This window comes from Neolamprologus multifasciatus, chromosome 13 (genome assembly GCF_963576455.1).
Source record: "Neolamprologus multifasciatus chromosome 13, fNeoMul1.2, whole genome shotgun sequence".
NCBI lineage: Eukaryota > Metazoa > Chordata > Actinopteri > Cichliformes > Cichlidae > Neolamprologus > Neolamprologus multifasciatus.
The window spans coordinates 22,517,372-22,535,635 of NC_140451.1; the positions used below are offsets into that span (position 1 = coordinate 22,517,372).

At 39.1% G+C, this 18,264-nt stretch overlaps 3 protein-coding genes across 4 annotated transcripts; 2 read left to right on the top strand and 1 right to left on the bottom strand.

Moving 5' to 3' along the window:
* Nucleotides 1-42: 42 nt before the first annotated feature.
* dis3 (DIS3 exosome endoribonuclease and 3'-5' exoribonuclease) lies at nt 43-7,970 on the top strand. The gene is made up of 21 exons (XM_085183016.1): nt 43-563; nt 1,422-1,579; nt 1,786-1,982; nt 2,106-2,179; nt 2,317-2,484; nt 2,659-2,820; nt 3,004-3,117; nt 3,270-3,407; nt 3,586-3,732; nt 3,869-3,985; nt 4,075-4,176; nt 5,286-5,350; nt 5,457-5,541; nt 5,699-5,826; nt 5,925-6,011; nt 6,147-6,303; nt 6,576-6,790; nt 6,935-7,103; nt 7,181-7,339; nt 7,438-7,560; nt 7,702-7,970. Exons 1-21 carry the CDS (start codon nt 345-347, stop codon nt 7,768-7,770), a joined length of 2,853 nt encoding a protein of 950 aa, XP_085039142.1. The 5' UTR covers nt 43-344; the 3' UTR covers nt 7,771-7,970.
* Nucleotides 7,971-8,637: 667 nt separating this feature from the next.
* bora (bora aurora kinase A activator) lies at nt 8,638-12,718 on the bottom strand. Of its 2 annotated transcripts, none has more exons than XM_085183023.1 (12): nt 12,601-12,718; nt 12,164-12,318; nt 11,961-12,067; nt 11,762-11,807; nt 11,585-11,663; nt 11,412-11,456; nt 11,247-11,303; nt 10,879-11,147; nt 10,403-10,565; nt 9,377-9,933; nt 9,146-9,280; nt 8,638-8,831 (listed from the first exon to the last, which is right to left on the bottom strand). In XM_085183023.1, exons 2-12 carry the CDS (start codon nt 12,311-12,313, stop codon nt 8,811-8,813), a joined length of 1,629 nt encoding a protein of 542 aa, XP_085039149.1. In that variant the 5' UTR covers nt 12,314-12,318; nt 12,601-12,718; the 3' UTR covers nt 8,638-8,810. The 2 variants fall into 2 exon arrangements, with proteins under 2 accessions (XP_085039149.1, XP_085039150.1); XM_085183024.1 differs by lacking the exon at nt 12,601-12,718 and adding an exon at nt 12,429-12,561.
* A 61-nt stretch (nt 12,719-12,779) lies between these two features.
* Nucleotides 12,780-17,737, top strand: mzt1 (mitotic spindle organizing protein 1). Its single transcript, XM_085183037.1, has 3 exons — nt 12,780-13,043; nt 13,175-13,320; nt 16,786-17,737. The coding sequence occupies exons 1-3, from the start codon at nt 12,992-12,994 to the stop codon at nt 16,807-16,809; spliced, it is 222 nt and encodes a 73-aa protein (XP_085039163.1). The 5' UTR covers nt 12,780-12,991; the 3' UTR covers nt 16,810-17,737.
* Nucleotides 17,738-18,264: the final 527 nt, after the last annotated feature.

Sequence of the window (18,264 nt, forward strand, 5' to 3'; positions counted from 1 at the left end):
AATTCAACTGCTTCCTCTAAGAATTTGTTTTCAACAAACAATTAGATGGCCAACCAAAACTAACTTCTAACATGTATAATATTTTACACAATGCTGAAAAATACTTTTGTGTTTTTCGACATAACATGCTTTTTATTCGACATGATTTCTAAATGCAGAAGATTATAAATGGGAATATACATGATCAAAAACGCGTAAAGTTAGACGCAGCGTTTTTCTCAAAACCTTTGGAAAGTTTTGTCGGGCCAAAGAGGTAGTTTACACATGGGGAGCTGAAGGCTTGCCATCAGTTGGTAGCAGAAAACATCTGAATTTTATCTGTTTTCGGTTTTTTGATCGTCATTATGTTGAAATCTAAAACCTTCGTTAAGAAGACCCGGTCGGGTGGGGTGATGAAGGTAGTGCGTGAGCATTATCTGAGGGATGATATTTGGTGCGGGAGTGAAGTTTGCACTGAATGCAAACAGGAGTCCACGGTGCTGCAGAAAGACGCGTGTATGGAGAGCAGTCTCTGCTCCTATCCACATTATCTGGTCCCTGACACCAATGTGGTGCTTCATCAGGTAGTAAAAAGTGACATCAGATTTCTTCAAACAATTGAATATGGTATTCTAAACGTGTAAGCTTTGACTTATCTTCCCTAGGCACATAGTACAAGTTTGTGACTCAAGTACTGTGATGATGCCCTTAAAAGCACAGTATACTATACAACAGTATACTATACAAGAAGCACGAATCGTGTCTGTGCTCGAGGTAGTAGATAGTAGAAGATGCGAGTGACCAGAATGGACAGGATTATAAATGAGTACATCAGTAGGACAGTTCAGGTTAAGCAGTTTGCATACAAAGTTAGAGAGGCGACGCTGAGGCTACCGAGTTGCTAGGCAGCAACAAAAGAGAATATGCCAGAGAAGTTTCATGGATTGAATTAAGGAAGACTTGCAAAGGATGTAACAGACAGTTTTAGGATAGGGTGAGATGATCTGCTTTGGGGGCCCCTAAAGGGAGTAGTCACAAGAAGAAGAAGAAGACACAAAAAGCACAAACTGGGGCCATTAAACTTATGTTATTGACAAATAACACACTTTTTCTGGCCAATGTCAATATTTTCCTTTTTACACACCTATATATCTTTTTCAAAAGTGACCTAACAGAGAGATCAGCAGATATAGTAACACTTACAGATTCAATACAAATTTAATAAAAGTTGGGTTTTTTTGTTTTTACTGACTTGAGTAGTGATCAGTAGTGACTGTTTGCCTATTATTCAAGAAAAAAGACTGACCATATTCAGAAAGTGTTTTTTGGCCAGTTCTTATTAACCATTTGGAACAAATATCTGACATCAATTTAGGTGAAAGAGATTCCTTTTAAGCATTGCACCTGATTCCCTAACACTTTGTGTACACTTTGTCCTGCAGATCGATATACTGGAAGATCCTGTGATTTGCAATGTGATTATCCTTCAAACTGTACTGCAGGAGGTGCGCCACCGCAGTGCACCCGTCTACAAACGCCTGAAGGACGTTATACACGAGAAAGAAAAACGCTTCTACACTTTTACCAATGAACACCACAGGTAGAGAAACCCTGTTGGCATTTTTAACATCATAATAACATCCAAATTTCACAGTATTGTCAAAAATAAACACACACAAAAGTAATAAGTAGAAAGATCTTTTTTTTCTCCATGGTATCAGATCACTTTAAAAAGGCATGAAACAGTATTTTACTTTGAAGCTCGATACCTTATTTTATCCATCCTTATAATGCCCGCTCTTCCAGAGAAACATTCATTGAACGTGAACCAGGGGAGAGTGCCAATGACCGAAATGACCGGGCAATTCGTGTAGCAGTCAAATGGTACAGCCAGCACCTGAAGACATTTGAGTCTGACACAGATGGTCTCAAGGTGGTCCTCCTCACCAATGATCAAGGGAACAAGCAGAAAGCACAGGACAACGGCCTGCTGGTGTACAAATGTAATGTATCACATTTTCAGCAAGAAAAGACCTTCTAACTATGTTCTTTTAAATTTAATCTAATTTTAAATGACATCAGCTTTAACAGTTTGTAATAAGAATACTTTTTAAAAAATTTTATAGGTGAAGAATATGTCAAGAGTCTGATAGCAAACCCTGAGCTTGTGGATCGCCTGGCCTTGTCCAGTGATGACAAGGTAAGCTAAAATTGTTACATACAAAAGTCAGGTGTCTGTACCTGAACTTGAATTTTTTTTCTCCTGTTTACATATCTCATTTTCTTTTTAACCTAACCTCTTTTTTTTGGCATTCTTCTCTGTCTCTCCTCCATCAGAATGAAATTACTAGCAGTAAAGTGTTATTTCCAGAGCACCTTCCCCTGTCCAGAATCCAAACAGGAATTAAAAGTAGCTCCTTCCTCCAAGGCACCTTTAGGGCCAGCAGAGACAACTATTTGGAGGCAACTGTGTTTGTCCAGGGAGAGGGAGAAGACAGCACAGAGGTGTGTGTGTGTGTGTGTGTGTGTGTTTGTGTGCATGTACATCTGTCTGTGAATATATAGTTCTGTTGATCATGTCGTGCAGTCTAAGTTTGTCATTTTCTGTGCAAATAATCGAATTTTCAAAAAAGTGAAAGCATGCTGAAAGCTCTCTACGGTCCTTTTATTTGTTCACAGGTTCTCATCCAGGGTCTTCAGAACCTCAACAGAGCAGTGCATCAGGATGTGGTTGCTGTGCAGCTTTTGCCGCGAAGTGAGTGGGTGGCACCGTCCTCAGTTGTCCTTCAGGATGAAGGCACCGCAAAGGATGATGAGGATGCTGAAGAAGAGGAGGGGAAAGTAAGTTTTATGGAAGAAGATGGTATTAGATAAATCTGTATATTTGCGTATAGTTGAGTTGTTTACTTTTTTTATTTCTTATAATTTAGTTGGAATATAATTTAAAATAAGTATTGGTGTAGATGTTTGAATGCATTAAGGTGTCTTAGAGTGTTATTAATAATCTCCTTGTTGTTTGAGCAGTTGAGAACAGCTGCAGCAGAGGCAGCGAGGAAGCCCACTGGCAAGGTGGTGGGGATCATAAAAAGGAACTGGAGGCCATTCTGTGGCATGTTGAATGTTTCCCAAATCAAAGAGGTACGTTAAAGCTGCTCAATAATATATGGAACATTCCTCAAAATTGATATGCGTCTTTGACGTAAATTAATACAACTTAATAGTTACAGATAGTTTTGTGCTTCCTCTTATTGTCAGCACTGACAATCCCTATTCTTTTCCTGTTCTTTCAGTCCACTCGGCATCTTTTCACCCCAGCAGAGCGCCGTATCCCACGCATCCGCATTGAAACGCGGCAGGCATCCACACTGTCAGGCCAGAGGATCATGGTGGCCATTGATGGCTGGCCCAAAGACTCCAGATATCCAAATGTGAGTTGGAATCTCTTCAGACTGTCAAATAATTGGAACCTGCATATCTACTTACCATTTCTATGTTAAGTTTAATATAAAAAATTAGCACAACATTTACAGGAAAATATAAAATTCAAGGAATACCAATTTGTCCATGGAAACATTCTATTTTATTATTGTTATTTTTGTTATTTAGGGTCATTTTGTACGCAGTTTGGGAGGTGCGGGGGAGAAGGACACAGAAGAGGAGGTGCTGCTACTGGAGCATGATGTCCCTCATCAGGCTTTCTCCCAGGCAGTACTCAGTTTCCTCCCTAAGATGCCGTGGGCCATCACACCAGAGGTAACATTTCTTTCCTTAAGATAAATGGAGCACAGGTATATTATTGTTTAAGTCATCAGTTGGTCCATCAGCCTATAATTTGACAGCATGCACATATACAATTGTGTATAAATGAATGTAAATGTATGTGGTGCAGGACATGATGAAAAGGGAGGACCTGAGGCCTCTGACAGTTTGCAGCGTGGACCCTCCAGGGTGCACAGATATAGATGATGCTCTGCACTGTAGAGAGCTGGAAAATGGAAACCTCGAGGTACAAATACACTATTAGTAAAAGTACTTGTGTCTGTAAAGCTGTACATGCGAGTCTTTTGATGTACTATCCATGTTCGTTTGCAACAGGTGGGCGTCCACATTGCTGATGTCAGCCACTTCATCAGACCTGGCAACGCTCTAGACAAAGAGGCAGCCAACCGTGGCACCACAGTGTACTTGTGTGGCAAAGTAAGAAAATCCACCTCGCATGTTCGCATTCTTCATTGATGCGTTTTAAACCACGATATCAACAGCAGTACCACAGTGTAAGGGCCTTTTCACATAAGAGAAAAAGGAAGCACTCTGCTGACAAAAAGGTTAAGTGTTTGCAGAAAAAGAGAACACTCACATAGTGCTGTAAACTTAAAACAAAGTCTTGAATTTTATCTTAAATTTTATTTATAAATTTTATCTAAAAGTGGGCTCAACTCAAAGTAGTTTAAAATCATCAAATGACACAGCCAATGGCTTTGTTGACATTTAGAGGTTTTCGTGAATGGCTTAAGAGTTTAAATTGATATCAGCTTCTGCTGATACACAATAGAAAAGCAAGTGAGCCAGGCTGATATTAACAATATTTTCACAGAATATACAGGTGTTCCTGTCCAAATTAAATTTCTGCCTTATGAGTTAATTAGTCAGGTGAAACAATTTAGGACTGGAGTTAAACTCTTTTACTTTGGGAGGAAGTAGAAGTGAAATATGCTTTCTCTGTATCACCTTAACCTCTTCGATCTCAATGTTTTGTCACAAAAGTCAGCTAATGCGATGCAGAGTTTTATCAGTCCAGGAGAAATCTTAGAGTGCGTTGATCTCAAAGGGACTGGGCTGGCTTTTGTCAGTATTTTATAACATTTAGTAGCACAATTGGAACTTCTCACAGAACATGCCATAATACATCACCTTTTTCATCCATAAAATCCAGCCCAAATCCCTGCAGACCTCCATTCATCCATTCCATGTGCACAGATTTTGTTTTTACCAAATCGAATGTAGCTCCTGCTCCCTGTCACTCTGCATTTTTGGTCTATTTTTATTGGTCACATAAATATGTGTCACACCGAATGTACGTAATACCGTGCTGATTTCAAAGTTTGATTGTGCGATTGCTCGCCGGTCTTCGTGCTTGCATTGCACTGTGCTGCGTTTTCCTCAACACTGCAGGAAACTGTGAAAACAAGCTTATTAGGGCTCTTTTCACTTAGAAATGGCTCTAATAGTAGAAGCAAATGAGCAAATTTCTTCTTATTTGTATTTTATTGAAATCATCTGATTATGTTTGATTTTATATCTCACAGAGGATAGACATGGTTCCTGAACTGCTCAGCTCCAATCTTTGTTCTCTGCGGTCCAATGTGGACAGGTAATGACACAAACACATACACGCAGCCTTTTCCCATTAAATGAATAAAATGAATGTACTTAGACTGTTTGTCTCTAATTCTGGTTCTTTTATTTGCTTTCACCAGACTCGCCTTTTCGTGTATCTGGGAAATAAACCACAAGGCTGAAATTCTAAAGACTCGATTCACAAAAAGTGTTATTAACTCCAAGGTATCGTGCCAACACACACGGACAGTTAGCATTTTGTTTTTTAAATTTATACCTTTTTTTTAATGTTAGCATTTTGTGTTAGATTTTATGCAAGAATTTTATTTCTGTATAAGGTTTATTATTACTATTATTGATGATTTTCTTTGTTTTGGTTCAGGCATCTTTGACCTATGCTGAGGCCCAGATGAGGATTGATGACACCAACAAGAATGACGATATAACAAAAAGCCTACGGGGTCTGAACAAACTAGCTAAAATCCTCAAGAGGCAGAGGATAGAGAAAGGGTAAAGACCAAAGTGAAAGAATAGTAAAAAACAAAGGCAAAAAGCTGGATATTTAGACTTGTTGTAATTCACATGAATCTCATTTTGATATCATTTAGGGCACTGACACTGTCCTCTTTAGAGGTCCGTTTTCACATGGACAGTGAAACCCACGACCCCATTGATCTTCAGACCAAAGAACTCATGTAGGTAACTTTGAAAAGGAGCACACTGCAGGATCCATTTCTCTGCAGAAGCCTCTTTTTGTCTTCATATTTTTCAGCGTATGAGTCATGCTGTGTTTTTAATGAGTGTAAATAAAATCATCTCCTGTTCATTAGGGAGACAAACTCAATGGTTGAAGAGTTCATGTTGCTGGCCAATATTTCAGTTGCTCAGAAGATTTACGATGAATTCCCAGAGTGCGCTCTGCTGAGGAAACACCCAGCACCACCTCCGTCTAACTATGACATCCTAATCAAAGCTGCAAAGTCTAAGGTGAGCAAAGGAAAACAGTCGTGTGAGTTCTTGCTATGAAAGAAGAACATTGTGTCAGTAAAGCAGCTTTAATTCAAGATCCTGACTAAGAGCATTTTTAATTTTAAATAGTTTTGTGGGTTTCTCTCACATTGGAAAGCAACTGCATAAGTCTCTGCTTCTAGTTGGGAATCACAGCAGTACATTAAGTAGAAAAACTAGTAAATATGGTTACGTTTTTAATAGGAAAAATATTTTAAGGTGTCAACATTTTTGTTTCCAACTCCCATCAGGAGGTCGAGGTCCACACAGATTCAGCAAAGGCACTGGCTGACTCGCTTGATGCAGCCAAAGTGGATGGATTCCCATACTTTAACACGCTGCTGCGCATCCTGGCCACTCGCTGCATGATGCAAGCCGTCTATTTTTGTTCTGGCATGGACAGCGATTTCCATCATTATGGTCTCGCCTCGCCCATTTATACGCACTTCACGTCCCCTATCAGGAGGTATGAAAACAGATGTTCTACACATCTTGGCAAAATATGTGTACGTCAGGCTTTTCTAACAAAGAGATGTTCACAATTGATTGTGGATCAGTTGTTAATATACTCTTTTGTCATCTGGTTTCATGGTTTTTATCTTGTGCTCAGGTACGCTGATATCATCGTGCACCGACTGCTGGCAGTGGCTATAGGTGCAGACACCACCTACCCAGATTTAATGGACAAGCATAAACAGTCAGCTCTCTGTAATAACCTCAACTACAGACACAAAATGTCTCAGTATGCACAGCGGGCTTCTGTGGCCTTCCACACACAGGTAAACGCATATCAGCATCTGAACTGTGTGAACTGGCTGTCTTTGCTTCATATTAAAACCCCTTTTTTTTCCTGCAGTTGTTCTTCAAGAGCCGAGGAATACTTAATGAAGAAGGGTTCGTTCTGTTTGTGAGGAAGAACGCAATCATCGTACTCATCCCAAAGTTTGGCTTGGAGGGAACGGTGTTCTTTGACTCAAAAGACAAGGTTTCCCCAAACATTGTGTTTGAGGAAGAGGTATAAAGACCTTTCTCTTTTTAAATTTAAAAGCAGTCAGCTATGCATAGAAAGTCAGTAAGGTTTAACATGGTTTTTGTTTTTTTGCACGTGTGTAGGGTCCCACTCTGTCTGTGGAACAGCACAAGTTCCACATATTCGACAAGGTGAAGGTCACCATCAGCCTAGATGACTCCAATATTCAGCACCAGAAGATCCGCATGGCTTTGATTGAACCAGTGGTAAGAAAGACCAAAACTGAACTTTTAACAGTTAAAAGTATTCAGAAGAAATTGAATACTATTAAGATACAGATTTCAGTCAACCATGGTAAGAAAATGTGCTCATTTTTTCCCTAGAAATAAAAGTTTGTTTTATTTTAGATCCCTGGTGTGAGTGTCCCAGCCCCGGATACCAAAAGACCAGCCAAGAAACAAAAATTGGACCGCTGACACAGGAAGGAGCTCTCAGTTTTCACCTAAACCACATGATGTTCCAGCTTGGACTATTTGATGTAATGATAAAGTTCAGTTGTTATATTTTGCTTTAAAAAAAAAAAAAAATCTCTTTTCTAATGAGTAAAATTTTGCTCTTTTATATGATTTAAAACATTTGTTGGAAGAGTAAGCTGTCTTACATATTAAAGGCATTTTAATGACAGTCATTAAAATTATTTTTTAATTGTTTCTGATGTACAAAACTTCTCAGAATTATTTTCAAACATGATTTGAATGGAGTCATAAGCCAAAATATTGGAAGATTTCACCATTTATTTATTTAAATATTAGAAGTTTACAGTTTTGTTTCACTTTTATTCCTTGGGTTGATTTAAATTATTAGCAAATAAACACCCTGTGCACACAACGTGTCCTGAAGCCAGTCAAAAAAACCAAACTCGAACACAACTTAATGTGATAATAATCCAGAAACTGAATTTAACTATTAGAAACAGAGCAAAGAAATGGCTCAGTCAGCTTTTAATTCATTAGTGACATTATTCAGTGCATCAGACTGTGATATAAAACAACTCAGTATCAAAACAACATGATAAAAAAAGTTTTATAAAAATCATAAATACAGCTCAGATCTGATGTCGCCAGAAAGTCAACATATATCCAACACCAAATTAAAAGAAAACAAACCTCCCCAAACAACAACAAAAATGGTGCTAGGATCAATACAGCTTTCAGGAAGGTTATCGTTGTGCAAGTTGAATGCAGACTTGATAGTTTTATGCGGGTTTCAAAAGTACACCTATCTGTGGATTAGACTTCCCTTTGATAACCTGTGATTAAAGAAACTGCTTCCAGTCAGGCAACTTGTGAAACCCCATGGTTGTATTCATACCTCATTTAACACAATTCAGTCTAACCAAACATATTTACCATAAATCCTTTAGATATAGTGTAAACCTTGTTGTATTTGATTGCAACATATTAATCACATGCTTTCACTAGAAGAAGAATCCCTTTCAATCCATCTATCAGTTGGCTCAGTGGTGAGGAAAAAACACCTGAAAGAGAAGAAACTTAGTTTTCATGAAAGAAGAAGAAAGTAAGGATATACAATGTACACACTAGAGCACACTTCAGGGTTTTCTGTTACACTAACATGTGGTCAATGTTTAAAGTGTCTAATCTTAAGTTTTTCTTAGTGAAGAGTTGCTTAGATTTTACTAAACAATGGATGAAAGAAGCAATATTTTCTTCTTTAAAAAGCATTATAAAACGTAATGCTGATAATAACTAATGGTTTTAGGAACAATTCGATCTAAAAAGGCACAAACTCATATATCCACATTCTTGTGATTGTGTGTAAAATCAGTACCTTTACTTTAGTGTGTCGAGTGACTTGGAAGGCATCTTCTGCCATGTTTGAGCTGAAGAACTCTTTGCTGTCACAGTCTTTGTTGGTGCCATCAATAAGACTGACTGCTGAGGTAGTGTTATAACCGCTGTCCACCTGAACACATGCAAAAAGCAGTCAATCAGAAATATTCTGTTACCCAAAACATCAATACGAAATTATCCTTGCTGGGGTTAAGCTCTTTTTACAAACCTGCATGCTAGAATCGTAGCGTATGCTGCTTCCCTCTGCCAGGAGAGACACAAACATGTGAGAGTTTTCTGTTGCTGATGCATTAACCATGCGAGAGCTGGTCAGCTGCTCGGAAGGCCCCACACCTTCGTCCTCCTCATAGTCGAGCCTCGGTTCAATTTCTGTCTCTTTGCCTTCCTCCATTTTCACAGGTTCCATTGGGTCCACCCTCTCAGTGTTGGTGGGGTGAGAGTCTTGTGTCAGGGGTGATGATGACTCTAATTCCATAGAGGGGAAAGAAGAGCGAGTGGCAGAGGGGAGGTGTTCTTCAGCCACCTCATTGTCTGGGAGCTTAGGGTTGAGGATTGGTGAGATGAGGGGAGGGGAAGCCCAGCAGCGGCCTCTAGGTCTGGGCCTGGGTCGAGAAATGCGCTGGGGTTCATTGTGGCAATGGAGCTGGTGTGGGGAGCAGCTACGAATGGGAGAGCAACCCTCAACAAATGGACTCTCACTGCAGGAAGCGACTATGTCCAGGGGGGCACCACGTGGGGTCAAACAGCTCGGCTGGTTCCTCTCAGCTAAAGAAAGAACACAGTAACAATTACTCGTCTTTTTACCAACATTTTGTCTTCTCAGTCACATATTCTTTATTGGATCATAACATTCCTGAAGCACAACCCCATTCAGAAGATAACGAAGACACATCTGCCTCGATTACCAGTTGTTAATTCAATGTAAAGACCAAATTACAGGTGTTCTTCTTGCTGCAATGCAACTTATTCTGCATTTTATAATATCACCAACTAAACACATGGAGGCACCACCACCATACTCAAAGGATTATGTATTATAGAGGAAGATTTAAAACTACTAGCTGGATGAAAACTGTTGTCATAATAAAAAAATATATATATATTTATATATTTTAAATACAAAACCGTGTCAGTGTGGATGTAGCCTTAGCCAATATTTCTCCAATTTTGATTTGTTTGGATATTAAAGTTTTAGTTACAAAGTGTAACTAGTGTTTTAGTTACAACTGTGTACCTGAGCCAACAGGTGTGCGTTCTGCATGTGCAACAATAGGAGAAATTGTGGGGGAGATGAGGCCAGCAGGAGAGGACCTATCACGGAGGAGAGGACTGTCAATGCTGCCAAGGCTACAATCCCGGAAGCGTCCATGCTGGATGGGACTCGAAGAGAACTGACCCTAAAATTGCAATAGAAATTTTATTTATATAGCACATTTCATTACGTGTAAACTGCTTAACAAAGAAGATAAAAAACCTGTGTAGGCTCACAATCCTTTAAGGCAGCAAAAACACAAAAAACAAATCAACAGCAACTATTTAGTGTAAGCCTGGGTGAAGGCTAACAGCGTAAATGTTCATTTTCCTGTTATTAAAATTATTCGTTGAGCAAAATATAATCTCTAGATGCATTTTTTCTCTTGAATTTTATGCTTAAATTAAATAGTTTGGGTAACGGTTGTGTATATGAAATCTCTACACTCCTCTACTCACCGTAGAAGGTGTCGGAGCTGACACACCACAGGCCGAAGGGGAGGAAAAGATAGCCGATACAGCTTCTCCCTCAGAACCTTCAATGCAGTCTCCTCTCTTGGGAGATTGCTTTTCCTGACCGGCATTGCCTCTCTCTGGACTTGGAGGGCTCGAGCTGTCTGAGCCACTATAACTATTTTGGCCATCAAGGAATAGTTTTCGTCGCAAGGAGGAACTGCTCAGACTCTCCTGCACTGGATCACACACCTCTTCATAACGGTAATATTCCCCTGTGAGGAAAAACAAAAAACAGAAACAGTAACTTGACAGCAGATTGTTTGATTTTCTTTTTCTCACTATGATCCTGTTGGTGTTTAGTCAAGGTTTACCTAGAACTTTCTCCAAATCAAAAGCCAAAGGCAATGTAAGGGTTGTCTGACATCCAACTGTAGATCAAAACACACAAAGTTATGTATATATATATATATATAAAAAAGTAGGTAAAAGAAAAAAAAAGTCAAAACAGGTTTAAAAAAAAAAAAAAAGTAACTGACCTGAAATTTTTTCTGGCTCCACTGCAATCATTGCAGACATTGAACCTTCAACATTAAAAATAAAAGCTTTTACAAAACCAGAGTTTAACAGAAATCTATGGATAAAAACAAAATAAATACAAATACAAAACCTACAAGAATTAAGAAGTAACATAAACGATAAGATAACTTACTATTCTTAGAAATCTGAGGGACTTTACGGGTCTCTGGTGCCGCCCAGGGGGAAGGGACAATTATTCCTTTGGTGAAAAACTTTATTGGAGACAGGATAATGACATCAGTACAAAGGGAATGTATAAAGTTTGGGTACACTAAATTCTGTATCATTAGTAAAGATGAGATTTGGTTACCTGCTCAATAGCATTCTGACGTTTTTCCTCAATGTCCGAATCCGTCCTAAAAGAAAGACCACTCACTTTGATAGAGTCTTTAATAAGCTCCTCAGGTTTAATACATAGAGGAGGTATTAAAATCACAAAATAAAACAATGCAGATCTTCCTCAAAGAATTTCACATTTGTCACAGTGTCAGCCTTATTACATCACTTACCTTGTCTGACTGAGGTAAAAAGATTGCCGCTGAATTTCCTCTGGGTCTATGTGCACTGGTAGGAGACTGGCCATTTCATCAATAGACCAGTTAAACTTAGGTGGAGTCTGGGTAAATTAAACAAGTCTAAAATTATTAAGAGACTACATCCACTCATGAGTAAATGAGTTGAGTAGATGATATGAAGTAAATTTAAAACTTACAGCTTTACAAGGTAGGGACTTAAATACAGATGGACTTGGCACCAGCGGTTCGCGAAGATGGTGATAATCGTTTGGACTTTCAAAGGGGTTTCTAATGGAGGGCCTGCCTGGAGTCTCTGGAGTGATCTGGATCTCAGCATGGTCCCCCATTTTAGCTGACAAGAAATATCCAAGTCGGGATGACGATAAATGACAATCCAAACACAAAAAGACACTAAAATTATTTCGTTGTAAAGAGATTTTGTTTTGTTTTGTTTTGTTCTACCTCTAGTACGTTGGCTACATTACTTCCTCTGTTTCTATAGCGTTAACAAACCTTCGAAGGAAGCAGCTTTTAAAAAGAGGATTTAGCTTCACACATTTCACTTCACCCCTAAGTTATTTATACATTTACGCAAGAACTAGATAATGTTTGCCTTACAACTGTTGGTACTTACAATTGTGAATGAGCCGGAACTCTAACAGCAATATACATTGAAAAGCCAGCAGCAAACAATCAGCAGAGAGACCAGTTCAAACGTTTTTTAATTTCGCCCACAAGGCAGGCTAGCCAATAGAATCATCGCAGGAAGTTCGCGTAACCAATGAAGAATTTCGTGTCGTCACTTCCTTCAGCACACTTTCGCGAGTAGCGGCAATGAGCGCTGTCAGCTAGCTAGGATCTTATATTGACCTTTACCTGATTGTGCTAGCCTGGTTTTTGCCGATTTAATCTAAATGTATAAGAAACGCCTGAAATCTGGCTGATTTTTTTTGCGTTGTGTCTCTAAATCTTAATTTGTCAGCCACTTGCTAGCAAGCGTTGGCTAGCTATAATCATCCATCACTATGGCCAGTGCAGCAAACGCAAACCTAAACGCAGTACGGGAGACGATGGACGGTAAATATGTAATTTCTGCGTGTAGTGTTTTGTGTATTTGTGTAGTAGTTGTAAATTCATCTTAAAATATATATAGTACGTTTTAGCATGTGTGTCATAGCTGTGTCTGTTTTTACCTCCTCCCCCAACAGTGTTGCTGGAGATCTCCAGGTTGCTCAACACTGGCTTGGATATGGAGTCTCTATCCATATGCGTGAGACTGTGTGAGCAGGGAATCAACCCAGAAGCTCTTTCTGCAGTCATCAAAGAACTGCGGAAAGCTTCTGAGTCCCTCAAGGTACAGACACAGCCTCCCTAAAAGCTAATCAGCTCACATTGTATATACATGTAAATAATTTACTGAGCCAACAAGGAAATTATTGTTAAAGCGGCAGAAGGATAAAAATGGTATAATCTATAGCATTATTAAAGGTACCACAGGCTTATACTTGATTCCTTGTTAGGAAAGGTAGTGCAACATGAATCCAGTCTGGGTCCTTTCTGTATGACGTTTTGCATATTGTCTCCAGGTACTCGCGGTCCCCCCACAGTCCAAAGACATGCATGGGGTTAGGTTAATTTTGATTCCAATTTGAACACAGGTCTGTCTGCATTAATTTTGCATTCTTTATGAATGCAAGTGGCATTAAAAAGAACATGTACACTATAAATGTTAGAAATCGCAGGAAGAAGGTTTGATACAGAAATATCTCTGCCATCTTGTTTCACCTTTTTTCACCACTTATATAAAGGAGAATTGTAGAGTTTTATAGAGAACAGTAGGAATGCTTTCTTTTATGGATGCAGAGTCAGCCCTCTGTAGTTTGGAATGGAGTGAGTTAGATGGGTTGTCCATAATGGTAAGCAGTTTGTTCAGTGACCTCCTGTCCCTCACTGATTTAAATGACTCCAGATTCCAGCCAATGATGGTTCCAAACTTGTGGATTAGTTTGTTGATCCTGCTGGCATCTCTGGCACTGATGCTGCCTCCCACTGCTAACTGAATCTGAGCTTAGAAAGTCCGGTCTGCTCTTACCCTTCTTGTACATAGCATCACTATTTATCCTCCAGACCAGTCTTTCATTCAAGTGAACACTCAAGTACCTGTCCACCGTTTTACCATCCTTACCTATAACGTTAATGGGCTAAGGTGCTTTTTTTTTTTTTTTTTTTTAATTTCCTCTAAAAGTCAAACATCATCTCTTTTTGACATTGAGGAAGAGGTGATTTCTGCGAGACCATTTGTTTGAAATATGTTAAATATGTTTGAAACTGTGTTTAGGAAAATACTTTACATTTAACAGGTTTTTTTTGTGCAACTTGAACAATTTTCACATTTTTTTTATAATATCTTAAAGATGGGATATGCATGAAACTGTTAAAAGCACATCTAACCCCACTTCAGTGAATAAACCAGTGGTATGTCTCACAGTGGCAGTCACTTGTCTGTGGAATCGGTCCAAGTAGTTAAATTCTTTGGAATTGTTAGCCTGCCTGCCTATCAGATTTGCTTATCAGTTCTCATGGCGCTGGAGGAGGAAAATAGTGACACAGTCTACAGCATGGATATAAACAATACTTTAGTTTTAAAAGCCAGTGCGATGCGAGTCTTTCCGGACTTATTCAGATGTTTAATTGATGTCAATACTAAAGCGAACACCAGCAATGGCAGTGTGACAGGCTGAAAGGTGAACTGCCTGCAGCAGCTGTGTGTGTGAAGATAACATCTGAAATTTAAGAATGTTTATAAAGATGCGGCCTGGTGTAGGGTGACAAAACCTCTTTTTGCATACCAGTTTTACTGAGATATGCCAACACAAAGTAAGCAAAACACCTGATTTTAAAGCATTATGGGCATATTATTAGATTTGCAGATATAAGAATCAATATAACTAAATCTTAAACACAGATTTCCAACAAAGATTATTTTGCTCATTGAAAGAGGCTTAACATGTCATCCAGAAAATAAACTGTGGTCATTTAATGCATATCAGGATATGAAGTACCAGATTCACAGAAGGGGTTTTTATATAAAGTTCTCTCCTAACCTGCGGCCCCTTTCAGATATGCTCTGCTGCATCTATAATCTGTTGGCTTCCTGTCTAAAAGACCACCACAGTCAACTTGCAAAAAAAGTAATTACTATAAGTGAGCCTTTGTAACCTTTTTTTTTATTCATATCGTTCAACAGAAGTCTTACTGCATGCAGTTGCCTTAACAAATAGAAAATGCCATAAACAGTCATAGCACATGCAAAAAGCATTTTGTCCCATTCACTTATTTCTAATTTTCGGCGTTTCTTGTGTATGTTGCATTTTCTCTATTCCCCAATTCCAAAGAGAGATCTCTTTTTCTCTCAAGCTGTGTATGAAAGGATACATACAGCTTTCTTAGAATTACCATCCAATACTCAACATCTCTCACACACACACACACACACACACACACACACACTCACTAAAATAAAAAGCATGACGCGCAAATGTGGTCAGTGCTCAAGCCCACAAGCAAACAAATCTTTGGTATTGATGATAAATATTCTACATGTGTCCTTCAGTGTCATGAGGCTACTGTGAGTATGAAGCTGGGAGGAACATTGATCTAAAAGCGACCTACTGTACACTTACCGGCCACTTTATTAGGTACAACTGCTCAAGTCCTCAATACAGCAGACATCTTAACCCATCACATGTGAGCGTCTTGATGTATTTAAGCAGACATGTAGAGATGGTCAAAACAACCTGCTGAACCTGAAACCAATTATCAGAAAGGTGATTCTGTTGACTTTGAGCACAGGATAGTTGTTGTTGCCAGACAGGCTGGTCTGAGTATTTTAGAAACTGCTGATCTACTGGGATTTTCCTGCCATGAATCCCCAGACTGCTTTGAGCTGATAGGAAGGCAACAGCAACTAAAAATAACCACTTGTTGCAACAAATGTATGTAGAAGAGCATCTTTGAACATACAATGTGCTGAACATTGAAGCAGATTGCCCACAGCAGCAGAATACCACACTGGGTGGCATTCTTGTCAGCTAAGAACAGGAAACTGAGGCTACTGTTTGCCAAGGCCCTGCCTTTTATCAAGAATTCAGGACGCTGGTGGTGATGTAATCGGGTTGGATGTTTTCTTGGCACTCTTTGGGCCCCTTAGTGGAAACCGGACAGTATTGTTAATGAGCTTATCCATCCCTTTAATGACCAAAGTGTGTTATCTTCATTTAACAGAGCTCAAATAATCCAAAACTGGTTATTTCACTGTATTCAGATGGCACCCAGATTTACCAGATCCCAGTAGAGCATCATAGATGTGCAGCTGACAAATCCACAGCAACTGTGTGATGCTGTGATGTTAGTATGGACCGAAATCTCTATCTGTGCCATGAAGAGTTATTGCTGTGCTGAAGGCAAAAGGTGGTCCATCCCGGTTCTAGCAAGGTGTGAGTGTATGTCAGAATGACAGACAGTACAGACTGAGAGGTTTAGTTCTGGTTGGTCTGTTAATTTTGTTGATTTCGCTTACAGTTTTCTGTCTGTGCTAAATTTAAAAAAAACAAAACAAAACTCTTTGGTTCTCATCGCAGAGACTGAAAAACCACATCAAAGGTAATGTGTGATATTAATTTTGAGGTAGCCTTTGTGTTTTCCTCATCTTTTCCCACCCATTCATTTTTTGTTCGGCAAAGATGTCATATGCCTTTTACTGGTAAAAATATGAGTCATGATGATGACTAACTAGCATTTTATTGATTTTCTCTTTCAGGCTTCCGAGAACTGTACAAACTGAAGATAAAAACAGATCACTTAAGTTTTTGGACCTTTTAATGGGATCGTGCCTCCTACCTGCAAGTGTACATACATGGGATCGCCAGCCAATCAGATTTGTCTCCGTTTTGGCACCGTGTGTCTAATTGGTGACTAATGTGCTTCTCTTTTGTGTTTTTAATGTAGTCTTCTCCTGAAATGAGCTCATACTCAACCATTCTGTCTCAAATATAGACATACTCCATGTGTTTCCTGTTACTTCAGGCTATAATTGACTTCCAGCCTTAATTTGAGTGCAGACTCGATTTATGATCATTAATTTGTTTTTGTTTTTTAAGATCTATAATATATTGTGAATTGTTTTAGTTTTGCTTTTCTGTTTTTTCTCAACTTTTGCCATATTTTATTTACATGTAGCAGATGAAGTGTAAATTAAAGTGTTACAGTGAGCGGCCACCAGGTGGTGTTGTCTTTCTTATTACAGTCAGAGGTCTTTATCGCTGTTGGGAAGCTTGCACAGTTGTAATTTATTCCACCAAGTTTTTCCTACTGACTCACCATTTCTGTGATTTAATCAGGTACTTTTTAAAATCAAATTTTTCATTTTATTTCTTTATTTTTGTTTTATGTTGAGCCAGTTTTCCAAATCCATCCTGATGAATTCTTAGTTACACCCCTTCACCTTTTATTGGGAGGTTATCTTTGTGCAGGATTTTACAAAGGAAATTATTTTTCCTGTCAGACTGGGTGAAAAGGAAAAGATACTGGCAGAACATTGCACAGTGTAATACAAAAACAGACCATGCAGGACGCACTTCAAAAACGAAGACTTGAACAAGGGTCATTCTTTACAGCAGGATGCAGTGTTGCTCTGAAATCTTTCCTCCTTTACGTCTGTGCTCTATTCTCAAAAATCATTGGAGAATACTGCAAACTTGCTTCCCCCCCCCTTCCCCCCCCCCCCCCAAAAAAAAGAAAACACATCTTTGATCAACAAGGAATAAAACTCCTAAATCACGTACAAGCACACAGCATTGTTTTGTTTTTGTCCTGTCTTTAAAATAGATCTTTTCATCTTCGAGACGAGAGAAAATGCTGAGAGCACAGAACATTCCTCCACAGGCCATCTATAGGCTAGAGGAGACCTCTTATTCACACAGGCTTTTATCAGTAGCTTGTCTGTGTCCCCTTATGTGTGAGTTTAGGTGTTCATGCAGTGCTGTAGATGTCTACAAATGAGTAGCCCCTAAGCCATCTGACAGTAACACCTCACCGCTCACAGGCACGCCACAGAGAAAGCCAGCGATTGAGCAGGAGAGCATGTGTGTGTGTGTAAGCATTTCTGTCTTCTGCTTTGTCTCGCCATCTTGACTGACAGGCTCCGAGTCTAAATCTCTGTACTGCTGCTTTGATCTCCTAACACAGTATCTCTCTGTTCTTCTTTACCAACACCGTGTTTAACCAAGAATGAGAGACA

Bases quoted from the DNA above. Each gene is read 5' to 3' on its own strand.
- dis3 (XM_085183016.1), top strand. From the start codon at position 345: ATGTTGAAATCTAAAACCTTCGTTAAGAAGACCCGGTCGGGTGGGGTG. The intron at 1,983-2,105 runs GTAATGTATCAC...AAAATTTTATAG, and splicing joins CGGCCTGCTGGTGTACAAAT to GTGAAGAATATGTCAAGAGT. The intron at 7,561-7,701 runs GTAAGAAAGACC...GTTTTATTTTAG, and splicing joins TGGCTTTGATTGAACCAGTG to ATCCCTGGTGTGAGTGTCCC.
- bora (XM_085183023.1), bottom strand. From the start codon at position 12,313: ATGGGGGACCATGCTGAGATCCAGATCACTCCAGAGACTCCAGGCAGG. The intron at 11,808-11,960 runs GTAAGTGATGTA...TCTTTCTTTTAG, and splicing joins TTTTACCTCAGTCAGACAAG to GACGGATTCGGACATTGAGG. The intron at 9,281-9,376 runs GTTTGTAAAAAG...GCATGTGTTCAG, and splicing joins GCTACGATTCTAGCATGCAG to GTGGACAGCGGTTATAACAC.
- mzt1 (XM_085183037.1), top strand. From the start codon at position 12,992: ATGGCCAGTGCAGCAAACGCAAACCTAAACGCAGTACGGGAGACGATG. The intron at 13,044-13,174 runs GTAAATATGTAA...CTCCCCCAACAG, and splicing joins AGTACGGGAGACGATGGACG to TGTTGCTGGAGATCTCCAGG. The intron at 13,321-16,785 runs GTACAGACACAG...TTTCTCTTTCAG, and splicing joins AAGCTTCTGAGTCCCTCAAG to GCTTCCGAGAACTGTACAAA.